The 18,518-nt window shown below is 37.3% G+C and overlaps 1 protein-coding gene, 2 long non-coding RNA genes and 1 other non-coding gene across 7 annotated transcripts; 2 read left to right on the forward strand and 2 right to left on the reverse strand.

The window, feature by feature from the left end:
- Positions 1-888: 888 nt before the first annotated feature.
- LOC131333734 (uncharacterized) lies at positions 889-4,278 on the forward strand. Its single transcript, XR_009201875.1, has 3 exons — positions 889-1,080; positions 1,126-1,309; positions 4,007-4,278. It is a non-coding gene; the product is annotated as an uncharacterized LOC131333734 (long non-coding RNA).
- On the reverse strand, positions 3,714-3,820 carry LOC131334962 (small nucleolar RNA snoR100). Its single transcript, XR_009202360.1, has one exon. It is a non-coding gene; the product is annotated as a small nucleolar RNA snoR100 (small nucleolar RNA).
- Positions 4,279-7,707: 3,429 nt separating the features above from the next.
- On the forward strand, positions 7,708-17,507 carry LOC131333691 (uncharacterized). Of its 4 annotated transcripts, none has more exons than XM_058368357.1 (10): positions 7,708-8,138; positions 10,231-10,358; positions 10,481-10,552; positions 10,647-10,792; positions 10,920-11,034; positions 11,103-11,183; positions 11,906-12,043; positions 16,166-16,253; positions 16,809-16,938; positions 17,089-17,507. In XM_058368357.1, exons 1-10 carry the CDS (start codon positions 7,880-7,882, stop codon positions 17,126-17,128), a joined length of 1,197 nt encoding a protein of 398 aa, XP_058224340.1. In that variant the 5' UTR covers positions 7,708-7,879; the 3' UTR covers positions 17,129-17,507. The 4 variants fall into 4 exon arrangements, with proteins under 4 accessions (XP_058224340.1, XP_058224339.1, XP_058224338.1 ...); XM_058368355.1 differs by having other exon boundaries at positions 7,736-8,138; positions 17,060-17,507; XM_058368356.1 differs by lacking the exon at positions 10,481-10,552 and having other exon boundaries at positions 7,734-8,138; positions 17,060-17,507.
- LOC131333740 (uncharacterized) lies at positions 13,379-16,242 on the reverse strand. The gene is made up of 2 exons (XR_009201883.1): positions 16,108-16,242; positions 13,379-15,691 (listed from the first exon to the last, which is right to left on the reverse strand). It is a non-coding gene; the product is annotated as an uncharacterized LOC131333740 (long non-coding RNA).
- Positions 17,508-18,518: the final 1,011 nt, after the last annotated feature.

Consider the following 18,518-nt stretch of genomic DNA (forward strand, 5'->3'; position numbering starts at 1 on the left):
GGCATGCAACATTGTTAAAAATATCAGGTTCAAGACTATTCCAAAGCAAAGTCATAATATATGAATCATTTTGAATCCAAATAGAATCTTCAGATGGGGCATCAGTGATATAGGAAGTCTCACCACTTGCTCGCAAAGAAACAGTCACAGCACGTGACCATGGCAAATAATTGGCCCCATTTAATTTAATTGAGGTGAGAGAACGACGATGAAATGGATCCCTAACAGTGTCCTTAGAGCCAGATGTTTCGGTTTTCTTATCCTTATTACCCATAATACGAGAGCAAACCAAAAAATAGGAATAAACCAAATATTACCGGATCTGGTGGGGATGCAACAGAGATACCCGGAATTGATATGGTTTAGATGAGGGTATGACGTTGCTGACTGGGGTTCAAGCAAGGTTGCCGACGTCCGACTGAGTGGGCGGCTGAGTCTGTAGAAGGCCGGAGAAGGCAGTCTCAGTATTGCTGAGAACTGAGAGTACTTCGTCGGACAAGATGGATTTCTCAGATAGTTCTGAGAAACAGAGATCGTTCGAGAGAGAATAAAGACAGGCTCTCTGGCTCTGAAAAAAGAAGAAGAAGATAAAGACGATACTTGATCGAGAGACCAAGAAAAGAAGAGAAAGAAGAAATCAGGTTCTTGGAACCTGCTCTGATACCATGTTGAAATACTTTGATTGATATTTATTCTTGTCACAATGAGGTACAATATATAGACCGAATACAAGGTAAAATAAGGAAAGAAAATCAAATCAAATCAAATCCCTAATTGATCCCTAATTGATAAGGTACTGATCCCTAATTGATTCCACCTAATCAAATCCCTAATTGATTCTACCAAATTGAGTATCTTCCTAATTACATTCAATACATTAAATACAGTCAACAATATTTATGGGACTTTACTAACAGAAAGATCATTCCATATGATATTTGGTAGTCAGTTCTTCGGATATTTGATGGGTTTGTTCACAAATTATAAATTTACTAATTTAGTGATCTTCTGTGTCTAATGGGAACAATAGGTTTGGATCTAATTGGAAAATATGAATTTTTAATGGTTTGATAACAATAGGTTTGTGTCTAACTCTAATGTCAAAGCAGTTATACGGAATTTGAGTAAGTACACACTGGAATTTGAGTACGAAAATCATCCCTTTCTCCCGCCTTTAACATTTGCTAAATTCAGTCTTTGTTCATGAAGCTAATTTTGTTTTTGTTTTCTTGCCAGTTATAATTGGTTGATTATACGACCCTCCAATGCTGTCATCATCAGCAATGATCAGCACTTTGCTTATCGATTGGTAAGTTTTTAATAGCACTCTATGTCGACTGTCGAGCATTGATTGTGAGCTTCAGTTTATTAATCTATGGATTGTCTTCCCTCTTTCCCTAGAACCCTGATGATTCTAGAACCATGTTTGATCCTGTGGTTTCACTTCTCTCGATTTCTAGACCCACTGGCTTTAAAATTCCATTTAAGGTTTTTCCCCTGAGTTTTTTTACTGCATTCCAGGCCGTTCAAGTTTTTTGGTGCACATTTTTTCATTTGTCAACACCTCAGTCGAACCATGTGGGTGGATTCTTTGGAATCATCAAAATTCTGTTGTGGTAGTTTGATGCTATTGAAAATAGTTCCCAACATTCCGGAGTTTAAATAGCAGTGTGTTCATGAAAATTTTATTTGTTATGGGTTATAACCTTTTTGTGTTGACATGGTTTATTCATATCCCAAAGATTCCATTTCTTTCCCCCTTCAGTGATTTTTTGGGATTTTTGTTGGCACAATTGGAAATGGATGGTAATCCTATAGTTGTTCAAAAAGACATGCACTCCATTAGACAAGAATTTAGCATTGCAAAGAGTTGAGTAGTTAATACTCCGTCGTACCCAAATTTATGGGACTTTGCTAACAGAGAGATCATTCCATATGATATTTTTGGTATGAAATATCGGATGGAACTGAAATAGTAGTTAATACTCAGTTCTTGGGATTTTTCATTATTCTGTACGTAAATTACAAAAATCACCGGGTGGATTCTTTGGGATCATCAAAATCCAGTTGTGGTAATTTGATGCCGTTGAAAATTTCAGCAACGGGACACTCCGGAGTATAAATAGCAGTGAGTTCATGAAAACCCAAATTGTTAGGGGTTATACTTGTAACCTTTTTCTGTTTACATGGTTGATTCACATGCCTCTGGCCCAGTTTTTACCCCCTATTATGACCTACTGTAATATTCTAATACAACCTTTTTTAGTGTACTACTATTTTAGAATTCAATCATTCTAGCTCCACACCCATTTACACCCCCACTCACAATTGGGGTGGAGCCCGCACACACTACACACCCAGTGTATGTGGGATCCACCCCTATTGTGAGTGGGGGTGTGTAAATGGGTGTGGAGTTAGAATTTTCCTTTAGAATAAGCTTATTCTTTTTTCTTGATCCATGAAGCAGGCTTGTCTCCTAACACCCAATCTGTCTCTGAAATCTTCCTCATCCATGAACAAAGCTCTCTCCAAAAACTCTAGCACAACATCTTATTGATTTAAACGGGAGCAAAGCTCTTTCTATCCAAAAGTTTTAAGGCCCCGATAATCCTCACCTAATTGTTAGCAACATTTGACAGCCTTCTTATTGACTGGTAATGTGTAATCTTAATATGTTAATTGGGCATTGATTATGGGCCTCAATTTATTCAATCAAAATGTCTATTTTGAACTCAGGGAGATCGACTATTCAAACTTTTTATGAGTATAACATAACGCCTCTGTCGCAGCTGCTGATTCAGTATTTTAGACTCCTGATATGTCAAAGAGAATTATCCTATTGCTTTTAAATTTATCTGAGGCTTATTGATGTAAACTGTTGTGATGCTTCAACTATGTTTAGTGTCTCATGTTAGATTAACTACATCTGGCTACTTGATTGTGCATTGAAGCTATTGATGAACAACACGTATTGTTCAATAACCGACCCTTAGTTCAGTAACTAGCTTAGTAACCTAAGTTGGTTAGCATAGTGCTGTTTCTGAAAATACTCTCCATTAATGAGATTTGGAGTGATGCTAGCTAGGGTCTTGCTATTATTTATTTTACTGCCAAATTCAATCTTTGTTCATGCAATCCCATTCCCATTAGTTCTAGACTATGATGCGGATATTGTGATACGGATATGGACACGATACGATGAGGATACTGTGATACGAGAAAATCCAAAAAAATAGAACACGTACACGACTGGGATACATTTTTATTGGTTTTTACCATTGTACAATGTAAGTTTACCGGGTTGCTTGCTTATTTGTTGAAGTTTGATTTTATGAAACGCATGTATGACACAATAAAATGTTCAAAAAACCATAGACTTCTCAGAATTTCAGTATGTCTCTCTCTCTCTAGAAAGTAAGTTAAGCAGAACAAATCTACCATTTTCATTGTTCCGAACAATTTTGCTGCACTACTATGCAAGAAGTGTAACAATCTTAATTTCGCAAAAGTTGGGATACATGTCTTAAAAGTATCCAATACTTTGAGTACAACAATAATAGAACTCATCTACTCCCCAATCGTTGGGGGTATGGGTGAGGGATGATTGGAGATAGACCTAACATTTGACAATATATGTACAAAGTGGTTGTTCTTAGAATATCACTGAAACAATGGCCTCCCCTAAACCTCCAAGATCCGAGGAGCTATAGGGACGTTTTGGTGCATAACCATGCCCCCAAATCAAAGTTGAAAGGCATTAGAGAAGCAATCCATAAGACCCAAATCAATTTATGTGCTTATTACCATCCTCCCTTCATTCATGGTCCAGAGAATCAGACTAATGAGCACTTATCCGATACTTTGAGTATTAAGAAAATAACTTTTATAATTTTGGATATTTCAGGTATTGGTATCCGTAGATACGGATACGACTCTTATCTAGAAGTATCTGTACTTCATAGGTTCTAGAAAAGTTCTAATTTTGGTTTGATTTTTTGTTTTTTAGGCGATTGATTTTGAAGACCATAATAGCCTTGATGGAATTGTTGAGTTGTAATTTTGGGTAGCTAGTTAATGGTTTTTTTTTTTTTTTTTTTGTGGAACGGTGGTAATTAGCATAGTTGTTAAAAATCTACTATACATGATACGTATCCTACTCTGTATCTTTTTTGTATAGAAATCGTTCGACACGATCGTGTATCCTATGATTTATACACGTATCCTAATTCGGTACGTAATCTATGATTACTTATTAGGAAAAAGTTAGACCTTATTTCATGTGGAGCCCCAAATGCATTACTCTATGCCGTTTGATCTAGTTATGACATCTTTCACCATTTGATAAAAATTCAACCTCAATGAAGGGCTTATATAGAAGAAAGAACCATACTTCGAATGGGTTTTTTGCATGACTTTTTTTCCCTTAACAAAGGGAACATAAAACCTTAATGTAATAGGCCCCAGTTGAGAGACTTGAGTTTTTGCATCTTAAAAACTTTTATTTTTAAATGTAAGCATAGTTTGTTGATATTATTAGGTGTATCTACTTTTTAATTGTATATTCATTATAATTAACGTTGTTGAAGCATAAACTAAATTTAGTATTTTGGCATAAAAAAGTTGAGTTCAAACAAATCCAATTGACAAAACCCAAATATGAAAAATATAATTGAAGAAGATAGTTTTTAGAAACTCTAGTTATTTCCGCTACGATCTGTTTCCCAATGATACGTAAACAAGGTATGCAATGTAATAAAGCATCAAGACTTATTCATGAGGTTGAACCAATACTTGATGTAGCGGTCCGTCATGCTCCGCCTTCTTTTAATGATAAGATCTTTAGGTTATTCGTTTGGGGGTCTCAAAACTCCTAAGTACGGTCCCCAATTTTTTTTTTTCTATATCTATATCTTTCCACTCATTACTCTAAAAACCTCCCTTAAAACTCAAAACGAAAAGGATTTAAAATATTTAACTCTAGAAGGTCTAGAATATACTTGTGATATATCAGAGTTTTTTTTATGAGAATTATTCGCATATGTAATTCTAGAATTATCTCAAAATTTATATTGTCTGAAAATATGTTTGTACTAGAGTCTTCCATGGAGTATTACAAATAGGGATGGGTTCTAACGATTTTTACCAAGCGAAACAAAAGTTTGAGTTCAAGTGTAATACAAATTCTCTCCTTCCCCATTTTTGTCTTTAGTATTTTCCATTTTTCATCTTCCAAAAATCTTGTCCAATTAAGCAATAGAAACTCATACTCTTCTAACAAACAAACATATCTCAAGATATGCGATTTGTATCTCGGTATCCAAACCAAACCAAGTCATTTCAGCCTCCATCAGCATCCTCTCCACAATCTCTACAAAACACCTAAATTCTACTCCAACCCCTACTCTCTCCACCCACTTTTTGGTGGGCAACGCACCTTGTTTTAAGTCTCTCCGTGAATGAAAAACACCTCCTTTTGGTCGCACGGAGTCTTATCCAAACCAAACCAAGTCATTTCAACCTCTATTTCACACTAAATCGCTACTGAACTTACCTAAAGCCTTGGAGAATTAGCTGGAGGAGCTGCACTTAAGAGGAATTAAAGCTCCAGGAATGGGCTAATGGGGTAGCAAGTGTTTTGGGAAAATACCAACCAAGAGGCTTATTAGTATCCGGAGCAACATCGTAGTCCAAGGCAACGACGACTCAATTTTAGAATTGTTGCCATTTTCACGGTATTTTTTTTTGTCTTGGGATGCATTTTGCCAGTTAGTTTAGTATATCAGCCCTTAGTATCTATTTTTTTTCTTCATTTTGACTTCAATTTATTTTTGTTATGAGTTGTTTTTGCTTAAATCAAGTTGGCTATGGCTATGTTGCCCAGTTTTGACTATGTAATATGAGGTACACGAGGAGTAAATGAATGAATGAATGAAATTGGTCATATTGAAAAGATATTCAAAAAGAAAAACTTTTCCAAAACTTTTGAGGCATTGTGCGAAAATAAACAAAAAAAAATCATACATATGAGTACATACATCCATGTGCATATGTCAAGAACATACGGGTTTTGAACTCGTCTCGAGTCTTAAAACATGATCTGAACCGATCATTTTATTCAAAATGATTTTTTTAGACTCCGTGTAAAAGCTTGAAAACTCGACTCAATCCAATATCAGTAAAATATCCAACATTGCTTCATAAAGGCGTTTATGAAATGTGAAGCATCCGTTTTGTTAATGCTTTTACCGAAGTCGGATTGAGTTGAGTTTTTATAAAGACATTTTGAACGAAATGAGCAACTCAGATTATTGTCTCGGGACCTGAGACGGGTCTTAAAACTGTATGTACGCGATATATGTAACTATAGAAAAGCTGGAAAATGAAATGCCTTTACGAAACGTGAAGCAAAGTTGGATGTTTTGTAAATGCATAGACCGATATCAGGTTGAGTTGAGTTTTCACAGAGACCCTAAACAAATTATTTTAAGCGAAATGAGCCGCTCAAATCATTTTCTTGGGATGCGAGACAGGTCTAAAACCCTTATGTACGAGGTTTTATGTACATGGATGTATGTACCTATATAAAGCTGGAAAATAAGGGCCTGTTTCGATGCGGGATAAAGATTGGAGGTATTAGTCATGAAGAGGGATAGGATAGTAGGGGATATTATGTAAGAATGGTGGCTCACATTGATGTGACGGATGATTAAATAGTACTTGGTTTGGATGAAGGATAAAATGGAAGCCCTGCTATTCGCAAGGAAGATTTGTAGGGAACCACGCAAGGAAAAACACGTATGGGCCATTCTGGGTCCCACGAAATCTAGAAAAATATTCATAAATTTTTTAATATTATTTTATGAGGCCCTATAAAAAATCAGCTCTAACGGACATCGGTAAGTATTACTTTTGGATTTATAAGAGCGAATTGAGCAGTTTCGCCATATGAATCCAAAGGAAATACTTACCGATATCTATTGGAACAGATTTTTTACAGAGCCCTATAAAATAATATTCAAAAATTTATAGATATTTTTTTAGATTTTTGTGGGACCTGGAATGGGCCCAAACGCGTTTTTTCTTGCGTGATTTCCTACAAACCTTCCTTGCGATTAGAATTTCAGATAAAATGAGAGATTATGTTGTTTTGTAGTTGAAATGGAAGAGAGATAGATATTATGTAATAACACTCCAGAATCTCTCCATAAATAATTTCCCCTCCGAGGGTATTAAGGGGTAATAGAATCCGGGGCAAAGCTAATACCCCATCCATTTTACTTCCCGAACGAGTTCTAAGGCTCGGGCCCACGGTATTAAGGATATAATAGAATTCGAGGCTTAGCTAATCAAAAATGCTACTTGCACAACCGTTGTGTTGATTGTGTATGTAATTCTGACCGTCCAGATGTATTTGGACGGTCTAGATTTTATAAAAACTTTTCAAAGGAAAAGATTAATTTTTATGGGGAAAAGTTTGAGCGAATCCTGATCATTTATTACAACAATAGACGGTTAGAGATTGATTGTGTGTTGTGTTTTACACAACCGTTGTCTGTGTAGCACTTTTGCTAGCTAATACTCCATCTATTTTTACTTTCCAAATGAGGTCTAAGGCTCGGGCCCACGGACTAAAAAGGAGTATCACAACCGGGTCCGAACTAAAAGGGAATATCACAATCCCCTCACAATGATGTGCATTCAAACAGGCCCTAAAATCCATTTCGGGACAGACCCGGTCCAAGAACTCTCGCCGTAGACCCACTTTCCATGTTGCCGTCATCTTCCTTCCCTCTCCAGTCTCCACCCCCATTTCCCTTCCCTGCGTTACGAACAGGGGAAAAAACCTGAAGAGAGAAAAACCCGTTTCATATTCTAATCAATGGCTTCCACTCCCAAAAAGCGGCCAAAACCCACAACCAACAAACACCACAAATCTCCTTCTTCTCCTTCACATACCCTCCTCATTAAGGAACCCCCGCCGAACTTGTTTCCATCAGCGTCCGAGTTCTTAAGACTCATCGCCGTCGTTGCCATCGCCGCTTCCGTCGCCTTCGCCTGCAACTACGTGGTTTCGTTCCTGAATCGGCAGCCGAATCCCTTCTGCGACAGCAATGCGGATTTCGATTATTCTCTCTCCGGTACGTACGAGCCTCGCTGTCTTTGAATTATATGTAGTTGTTGCCTCCTTGATTGTAGGGTTCATTCGTGGTATCTTTTTATTGGATTGTAGTATTACCTCGTATTTTTAACGAACAAACTGTTGGAAAATGTTAAACTCGGCTATGTAAGAAGAAGAAAAGCTGAAATTTTAGACTAAGAACTGTTCTAAGAAACTGAGAATTTGACTTGGGCAGTTGGGTGTTCGTGTATCATCACTTTATGGTTAATGGAGAGCATCGAAAAAATAAATAAAAATGAAACGGAGTATTTCATGGTTAGGGTGATCAGATGAAATGATGCCTTAGTTCTCGGCTGTCCAGCCACTACTAGCGATTCCGGCTTCATGCAGGCGAGTTGCAGCGTGCAATCCGAGCTGAGGACAGGTTTTTTTGAGCTAGGATATGACTGGTTGGTTGGTTGTGGTTTTGTGTTGCATGGTGGGTATTTATTGGGATTTTTGGTGGTGTTGTGTTGAATAGGAACTCTTTACCTTCTTTTACTTTTGTAAGCAAAACAAAATGGAAAAAATTCGTTGGGCAAAGTGTGAGAGTGTTATTGATTTATTGCAGTAAGAGTGTCATTGTTGTTAGAAGAAATAGGTGATTTAAGTCAGTTCGCATTCGCATTGGTCACAAAGAATTATGGGGAGTTCAGTAGGAGTTTTGACTGGGGATGCAATGGCCTTCTAGGTAGTTCAGTTTTGGATCCATTTAGACTGATAGTCTGATACTTGCAGTCTCATATGAAAATCGAGGTAATTCTGTAGCTCCAACTCGCAATAAAATTTAGTGTTGAAAAACCAAACTGACTGAACAAACCTGGAAAAATTTCCGCACTTCCGTCGATTTTATATGTAATTCAGTTCGGTTTGCTTTAATATTTTGAAAAACCATAAAGATCGGTTCGGTTTCGTTTGAGCGGGTAAAGGACTGAACCAAACTGACTCTGAAACTCTAGTTACTCTACTGTCCTTTTCTAATTCCAGCCCTTGGTTTCTTTAGTGGTAGAGCACATCTATGCTTTCCATATGCTGCAGAAATGCAAGAAGCAAGCACGAGTAACCCTGTTGACCTCAATGCAAAGTGAAAAGCCTACCAGATGTATTTCACCTCTGGCCTCCTACCCTCGTCTGTGTGTGTGTGTAATCGGGGATCTTTATTCAGTTTTTGTTCAATGACACTACAATGATCAATTTTAAGTCATATGGATCAATATTCATTGGGTGTTCCACGAAGAACTTAAGTGTTTGGAATCTGGATGGTATAGTACTGACAATCTCACAACTTCCGTGTTCATATTCATGGTTTGATCTTCTTCGCCGCTGTTTCTAAATCCCTTATAGGCAAACTGACTACACTAAACCTAAGAGCTTTGATTATCACCGAACTGAACGGTATCTGCGTCAAGCAGGAATATTCACAAAACGAGGGACTTAGTTCGGTGGAAATAATGGCCAAAAACTAACAGAAGGAACCAGTAATGCTCAATATTTATGGTGTGAGAGTTTTCGTTCATGCATTTTCTAATCTATTATAGTTTCTTGAATTCTCTTGCTAGGATTTTGCAGCTGTTATATACTCATCCTATAAAAAATCTGGGGATGCTATAGTTGGAGTTTGTCCAACTTCTTACATCTTTTGTTTGGAGGAAAAAGTTGTTGGGTTATGTTGTTTTTGTTTATCAAAGTCATATTGTCTTTGTTATCTCGTCACTAACTTAAGCAGTTGTGAAGTTTTGGATTTTTATTGCGTTGTCAATCCTTTTGTTCAGTCTTCGACCGAGCCATGTGCACTTTGTTGAAAGGGGCATCGTTGTGTTCTTTTACCTGCATATATGTACTCTTTTAGCCAATGTGAGTTATTTACAGAGTTATTTACAGATTCCAGTAAATTTTTAGTTATTTACAGGCCCCTTTATTGATCAATTTTTAGATCGGTTCGAGCTTTTTTGTTGAATAGTGGTGGTGTACAGGGCTTTTTGTGCAGGTGGCTCTCTTTTTGTATACGGGCGGCATTCCCTTAATGCCTTCTTTTAAATACAATTGCTTACTTATCCAAAAAAAAATTACAGATTCCTGTGAGCCTTGTCCAAGCAATGGAGAGTGTTACGAAGGGAAGTTGGAATGTGCTCATGGATATAGAAAGCATGGGAAGCTATGTGTAGAAGATGGAGAAATAAATGAAACAGCTAAGAAACTTGTATGTACTTATGGTTACCTATTCTAGTCTTTTGATCACTATGGATGAAAAAGTCTCATTATCTATCCTCTTGATATCATGAGTGATTTTCTAATCTGCATGTGTTGCATGTTGCATTGCAGTCAGAATTGGTAGAAACTCGTGTCTGTGAAGCATATGCTCAATTTTTGTGCGAAGGAACTGGGGTAGTTTGGGTCTGTCACCTTTAAAACTCTCCGAACTTCATATAGGGGATAATTGAGTTCTTTCTATTTCTGTATGCGGTTAAACAACGTACTTATTTTTCAGATTCAGGAGGATAAGTTATGGAATGATTTAGACGAATTCAAGTTGAAGGAGAATCAGGGCTTGGATGGCCCCATATATATGTATGCAAAGAAAAGAGCAATAGAGATGGTTGGTGAATTGTTGGAGACGAGGAAAAATGATGAAGGGTAAGTTATTGCTCACCTTCAATCAGGCAAAAGTGCATTTCTATTTTCTTTAGGCCTCAGTTGGGAGAAGTCTAATTCAGGCTTCCTTCTTCTGCTTCTTCTTCTTCGTCTTCTTTTTTTCATATAGGGTCAAGGAAATGAAGTGTCCAGATTTGCTAGTCGAGTACTACAAACCAATAACCTGTCATGTCCAGCAGTGGATCGCCAAACATGCTTTTATTTTAGTGCCACTTTGTGCATTGGTATTATCCTTTAAAGCTTAGCTATGCTAGCACCTGTCAAAGCTTGCTCACAACATTAATATTAACAGCTCATTGGAAGCATATGGTTATGGTTGAAAGTTCAACGGAGATGTTATCTATCAACTAGAGCTGGAAACCTTTACCACCAGGTATGAAAGGTCTTTTTTCCTTTCCTTGAACATTCAATGTTGAATTGTTATTCCGGCTATGAGTTTGGTCCTTACTCCTTACAGAGGCGTCCCTTCTTAATTAAGGAGGTCTTGGTTGATGCACTGACACAGGACGGAGATGTTACCATTTTACACTATCCTGTTCTAGTATAACCATGTGATTCTTGTAAAGGAAGAACATGATGTCATAGGAATAGTTCTTCCCACAGTTGGTAATGGTTGAACTACTTTTGACTTGTAAAAATTTGTGGGCTAATATTAGAAGAGGGCAGTTGAAGGATGAGTGAATGACATTGGTATTTTAAGTGAAGGGAAAGTAAAGAATGACAATTATCTCTAAGTCAAGGATTACTAGGAAAAAATGCAAATATACTTGGAAGCTAACTTCAAATTAAAAGTACTCTCATGGACACATAGCTGCATAAGAATTCATAAGCATGCCCACAAAATGTTAGCTAAGTGGTATCTCTTGCAACTATCAGTGACTAGGCCAAATGTGCAGGTGTCCACTGACTACTTCTGAACAAAAAGGTGGTGAAAAGACTGGCTGGCGAGCATCATTAATACATATTGGATGAGATGGCTTATTGCTTTGTCCTCTTTTTTTTTTTTTGGTTTGGATTAACTTATTGCTATGGGCCTATGGCTGTATTGTGGTTTGTTGAATATTTGCACTCATTGAACTGATGCGAATGTGATAGGTTTGCGAGATACTTGAAGAGCATGCTTTGGTTGCCAGGAGTTTAAATGGTGAGGGTGAACCTTGGGTTGTTGCTTCATGGTTAAGAGATCATCTTTTGTTGCCTAAAGAAAGGAAGGACATGACCATATGGCAAAAGGTATTCATGTATCTCTTGTCACCTTGCTTTTACTGAAGTAAATGAATGGCTTGTTCTTTCTTCCTTCTAATTGGTAAGAAAACAGTTTTGGCAAAATTCTTCCTTGTCCTTGTGAGGGGAAAGGAATGCTTAATGAAAAGGTACTTTTCCTTGGTGAATTGAATTATCAAAAATGCTAGGGGTACATATGAAATGTACATATTATGTACATATCAGTTTTGTGGGGCCCACCTCGGGTCCCACAAAGATGATTCAAACCACCCATTATTTTTCAAACATTTTTTTATGGAGCCCTGTAAAAAATCAGCACAACCCGATATCGGTAAGAATGTTTTCTTAATTTGTGGAGGCGAAACTACTTAACTGCTTAGTTTCGCCCTTACAAATTCAGAAAAATTCTTAACGATATCGGGTTGAGCTGATTTTTTACAGGGCTCAATAAAAAGATGTTTTAAAAATAATGAGCGGTTCAGATCATCTTTGTGGGACCCGAATTGGGCCCCACAAAATCTATATGTACATTGTATGTACATATTGTATGTACCAATAGCAGCACTCTTGAATTATCCTTCAACATATTGTGGTGTATAGGCAGTGTTCTAAAATAAGGAATTAATCAGCGATTAATTGCTGGCGGAGCCTATCTGATTAGGTCCGACTAACCATTAATTGCCGATTACTAATTAATATGCACCGATTAATCCGATTAATAGCTCGAAGGGGGCCGACCGCCTGACTAGCGCCTAGCGACTTTTAGAACATTGTGTATAGGTTCTTGGTATTTACAAGTAAAATGATGGAAACGATCACTAATATTGTTAATATGGAGTGAAATGTAAAGACAAAAGTCAATACAAAGAAAAATGGAAAATTGGATAGGTTGTTGCAGTATCCTATAGACCGTATCTAATCAATTGCCCGTTTATCTTCAGAATTTATTGTGCTCGTTTTAGGTCACTATTTTGGTATAGTTTCATTGTTTGTAATTATAAGTAATGAGCCAAGTTTATGGATGGCACCCCTTGTTCTCTTTCTTTGGTGTAAACTAACTTAAAGGGGACTCACTAACATGAAGCTCTTGCTAGAGTGGTGTCTGGGAAACTTAAGATGTATGCAACCTTACCTCCATTTCTGGAGAGGTGGTTTCCTTGTCTAGTATTTTTAGTAATGAAAAAACTAATGAGCCAAGGGTAATATTAACAATTCTATGCCGACCAAAACAAAAAAAAAAATATCAACAATTCTAGATTCGTTGGACATGGGTCTGTGACTATGGGTTCTTTGTTCTTATGTTGTACTAAGTTTCTCCTTTTTTTCAAGTTGCACTTTTAGTGGAAGTTGGACTTTTAGTGGAAGTTGGACTGGAGAACTACAGTACCCTATATGAGTATCTGGTTCGATATTTATGTATGAAGAATTGAGTTCATGAGCACATGGATTGTGTACGTGTGCTATAGTTAACCTCAATAGGATGAAGCTTAAGGAATTCTAGGAGAGATTCCTCAATTCTTCTTCTTCTTCACAAATGACTGAATTACTGGTCATGTAGCCCTGTTCAGTCACCAAAGACTCTATTCATCCCCAAGGCACAAAGAACGTTTTTGTTATTATTATTACCATAATCGGCATTATTGTTGTTGTTGTCGCTCTTATGATTTAGTAGGGTACTCTTGGTAAGTATTTAGTTACGATAATGTAAGATAAGATCATGATTAGAAACTAGTTATGATATGTTTTGTTATGAGTACACTTTTTCTGGTTTTACTAGGATTCTAATTCTATCCTGTTAAGATTTTGATTTTATATAATAAATAAGAGATTCTTTGATGTATTATTGGCAGTTTGATTAATGAGAATTGAGTTTAAGGTTGTGGCCTTGAGTGAGGTCTGTGGCCCATTTGTGCACTACCTTTCTTCCCCTTTCTAATCCTGCATCAGGTTGCCATCGAAAAAATCTTTCATAAGACAAACTCATTGAGAAAGAGATACCTTAGTGAGTTTGGATATAGTTGACAATGGAGAATGAATTGGCTAATGAATAAGTTTATTTTTGGAGCTATGGTGGTCACTAAGATAGTGCTTGAGTCGCTGGAGGGTGGTTGTGCGAGACGAAAGGCCATCTAAGAGCGGGAAAGAGAGACATTTGAGGGCAGGATTGATGGAAATCAAGTCTCCTGTCTCCTTGTAGATGCAATAGCTTGCATGTAAAGAGACAGAGGTGGGAGGAGCACCATTATATGAGGGCACATGCCCAAATGGTGCAAAGGCCAGCAAGCTGCCTTTGGAGCCTTTGAGGGGCTTACACCTTCTTTGGGGGCTAGTGCTAACTGGTAGTATTGCCAATTAAGGCACAAAAGAAATTCCATTTTTAGTTGGGTTGAATGAATAAATGGATAGAGCCCTATGGCTTCAATTTTTCTAGGTAAGAAAAAGAAACAAGCTTTAGCGATTTATTAGATAATCGAAAACAGAGGATCTTCAATACTATTCGAAATTCAGAAGAACTACGCGGGGGGGTCATTGAACAACTAGAAAAAGCCCGGGCTCACTTACGGAAAGTGGAAATGGAAGCAGATCAGTATAGAGTAAATGGAACTTTGTTATAAATTACCCCCATACTTATCGGGCTCGGGATTAACAAGAATGGTTGGGACAACAAACGTCCATCTCGTTCGTATTTTGGATACTCGTATAACCATCGAAGGCTGTTGAAGTGACTCATTCCTAGAAATTCAGAGGCGTTGAGAACAAAGAAATTGTTGGAATTATCATTTCTATCTAGCACCAACACGTTTGATGTTAAGAAAAGAGCTCTTGCAGGAAGGTTGGGTAGAGATTTCTTGTAAAAACACTAGCCCTGCTCAGTTAATAATGAGAATATGAAATAGCACACTCTTTAAGACTAATCAAGATGCAAGTCCCTCAAGAGGTAAGGGGCAAACCGCTTGGTCGAACCCTCTTTAACTTTAGCCACCAAGCTACAAGATCAAGCGCACTTAGGAGGTTCATGTTATGGTAATGAAAATGCTTTAGTTCTGTATCTAATCTATGGAACAGTTTTAGATCTATTCTTTAATCAAGACATATGTTTAGTTCGATTCTCAATTCTTCTTGCACAGGAACTAGAAAACCCTCAACATGGTAAGATGGTTTTTAAAAGTTGGATTATCCAATAGTGAATAGCCGACCCCAAGTGATTGGGACGTAAGGCTCGGTTTGGTTTGGTTTGGATTATCCAATAGTGAAAACACAAGGGACCCAAATTGCAAATAATTTGTTTCTGAACATATGATAGAAATTAAAAAATGGGATCTAGAACAAAAAGACATTGGTATGAGCATACAACATTCCAGCTTGTTCTAGAACTTCTACAGGGCCTTGCTTATTCGTCTTAAGATGAGAAGGACTTGTAATCAATCAAATAGCCATTGTTTGCCGATAATATCTCTACTTAGTACTTTGCATCATGGGCTTTTGCCTGTTTTTCCCAGCATATATTCCTTAATGTGTGGTTCAGTTAAGTACAGGCTGGTTCAAGCCAACTGTTGGGTCAAACACTGGCATCTCCACTTAAATGTAATTATTGCATGTGCAACTTTTTTCGCATTTTTTTGAAGCTTTGTTTTGATAGTTGCATACCTAAGCGGCCTCGTTTGATAACTGTGTTAGATATGGTGGGATTCGTAAGAAGATGGGATTAGGGTGGAATTCGTAAGGAGATAGGATTAGGGGTAGGATTCGTAAAGAGATGGGATTAGGAATATCACGTTTGTTTCGCACACATAGGATAGGATTGGAATAATGAAGTTCCAACATTGCCCTTGTGGATATCAATGAAGAATTGATCGATGAAGGAAGTATGGGCAAGGAGGTCATTTTGCAGCCAAAGCTTGGGAAAGGATTAGTAATACCTGGTAGGAGGTGGTATTGTTAATCCCATGAATTGGGAGGATTGATAATCCCATGTCCATCCTAATACCATCCCCTTTTGTGCAACCAAACAATGAGTTAGAGGTTCCACAGAATTAGCAATCCTATCCCAACCTCTAACTCACTTATCAAACATTAATCATTAAGCCTAACAAGTTTAAAGAGTTTGTGATTGCCTTTACTTTCTTGTAGGTTGAGGAGTTGGTTCAGGAAGATTCTCGTTTAGATCAGTACCCAAAACTGGTGAAGGGTGAATCTAAAGTGGTGTGGGAATGGCAAGGTATGAAACATGCTCTACTTGAACCCGACTATTATGCCTTCCACCTAATGCCGTGAGATATATGTTTTAGCTGCATCTGATAGCCTGGAAGAGAATGAAAGAAGACTTGAAATAGGACCGTAGAAATATTGTTTTTTGGTTTATGATGGGAGATTCACCATCTTCGCAAGCAACAGATTAAATGATGAAGATTTTGAATGTGATTTGTTGGCTTGGAAACGCGTATAAGAGGCTCCTAGTTGTTGTGTATGTGATTGCTTGGATCAATTTCTTGTGGCAGACCTCAAGTGCTGGTTATTATGTCTTCCCTTGTTGTTTAAGCTACATCATGAATCACGTTGATTTCTTCTACTACTGTTGCTTCTAGTGGATAAGGAAAGTGTGATGCCCAATCATTACGAAAGATTCTCCAACCAAATATGAATTACTGGAAAAAAAATATGTGAAGAAATAGATGGACTGTGTTTGGTAGAATAACTTGATGAACTTCATCTACAACTTTCACACCTGAATTTCTCTCCCACTTCTTTTATTGTTCCTCTTTCCTTTTTCCAGTTGAAGGCTCTTTGAGCTCTTCAAAGAAGAGAAAGAAGGCCGAGGAAAGCAAACTGAAGTTGAGCGAAGGCATTACACCATCTTTGAATCAGCAAAACTATGGATTGAAAGGTGGTGATTGGGTAAACAGGTAAAACTTGTATCCCAACCCTTTTTTCCTGTTTGGGCTAATGTACTGTATGTGCATCACAAGAGTCGTACAGTATTCTCCTTAACGCCTACTTCTTGGTTTTTTGTATGGCTTGTACAAGTATTACCATAAGTGTTCATGCCATTACAGTTTTCGGGCAAAACAAGAGGCACCATCCTTACATAACTGACAAGGAATCGTATGAAGTCGACAGGGTCCCCTGTTGTTCTCAGAAGCCTTGATAATCTAGGAAGCTCAGCAACAGGGTTCTGGCTGGAATCACATGACGACACAGTTGCATAGTCTCTGTGTGTGCGCGCGCAGGCGCATGTGTGTGTAGTGTATGCTTATGTCTATAATGAGCATTACGTAATGGTTTTGCATCTGCAACGGCTCTGTGTTATTGAGAACTGAGTACAACTTCGTTCTCCGTAAGTTTTTTTTTTTTTTTGAACGGTGTTCTCCATAAGATTACGTTACCTATAATGTAAAGAGAGGAAGTTTTTGAAGGAAAGATCAGAGGATAATGTCGTTAAAATGGTTGAATGACAAAATCTTAGTCTCTGTAAGTTTCAGATTCACTAAACTTCTCATACGGCTGTGGTTTGTTTTTTCTATTTTCTTCTACGGTGTCTGCGATGCTTGTTGGTTATAACTATAAGGCTGACACACTTGTGTACAGTTTTATAGGATGACAAATGCTACAAGGTGCCCTTGGGACACAAGTTTGGGGCACTAGTTAGGGGCATTTTAAATGCTGGTTTTTGAATTTTTTTTTTTGAAAAATAGTAGGGATAATAAGTGGAGAGAGATAGAGAGATAAATGTTGGAAGTAGGGAAATCTAGGGAGAATTTTTAAAAAAAATTCTTTTTGAATTGTAAAGCAAACAAAGCATAATTACATTTTCTTGTACCCATTCCAACATCTACTAATAATGACATTGAAATTATAAATCACTCCATTAAAAGAAGTCAAACAATATTTTGAATGACAAAATTGACCATATGACTCTTCCCATTCTTCACTCTTTAAGGTGAGAAAAATAATTATTGTTTTGGAGGAAAATTTTAGTTCAACATATGACTCTTCGTATGGAAGGACTGGGCGCCAAAAATTTCTTTTTATATGAGCAAAATCTTTAGTTCCTCCGAGTTGGAGCAGTTTCTTTGCATAAGAGCAGGTGGAGCAATTTTCAGAAGGACTTGGCGCAAGTTTCTTTCCATAAGAGCAGGTGGGCCCCTGTTTCAAACTGGAAAAAAAGAAAAAAAAAACGTGTTCTCAAGTTATTACAAACCGTGTTCTCAAGTTCGTTACATTCCTTTTCCTAAGGACATTACAAAGGTATGAATTTTTTTCTTATGTTCATTTTCATATCTTTTTGTAAGCTATTTGGAAAGAATTTCTAAATTATTTTACAAGACAGATTTTTTTTTTTTTTTGCTATTTTCACCAAATATTGGTATTTTAATTTGTAGGACAATGGATGGTGAATGTTTGGACAGTGAGTTAAACCAAATGAAAAGAAGAAACATTTTTGACTTGAATGAGATTCCTGGTGAAAGTGTCGAAGAGATGAACA

The sequence above is a fragment of the Rhododendron vialii genome, chromosome 7a (genome assembly GCF_030253575.1).
Source record: "Rhododendron vialii isolate Sample 1 chromosome 7a, ASM3025357v1".
Lineage (NCBI taxonomy): Eukaryota > Viridiplantae > Streptophyta > Magnoliopsida > Ericales > Ericaceae > Rhododendron > Rhododendron vialii.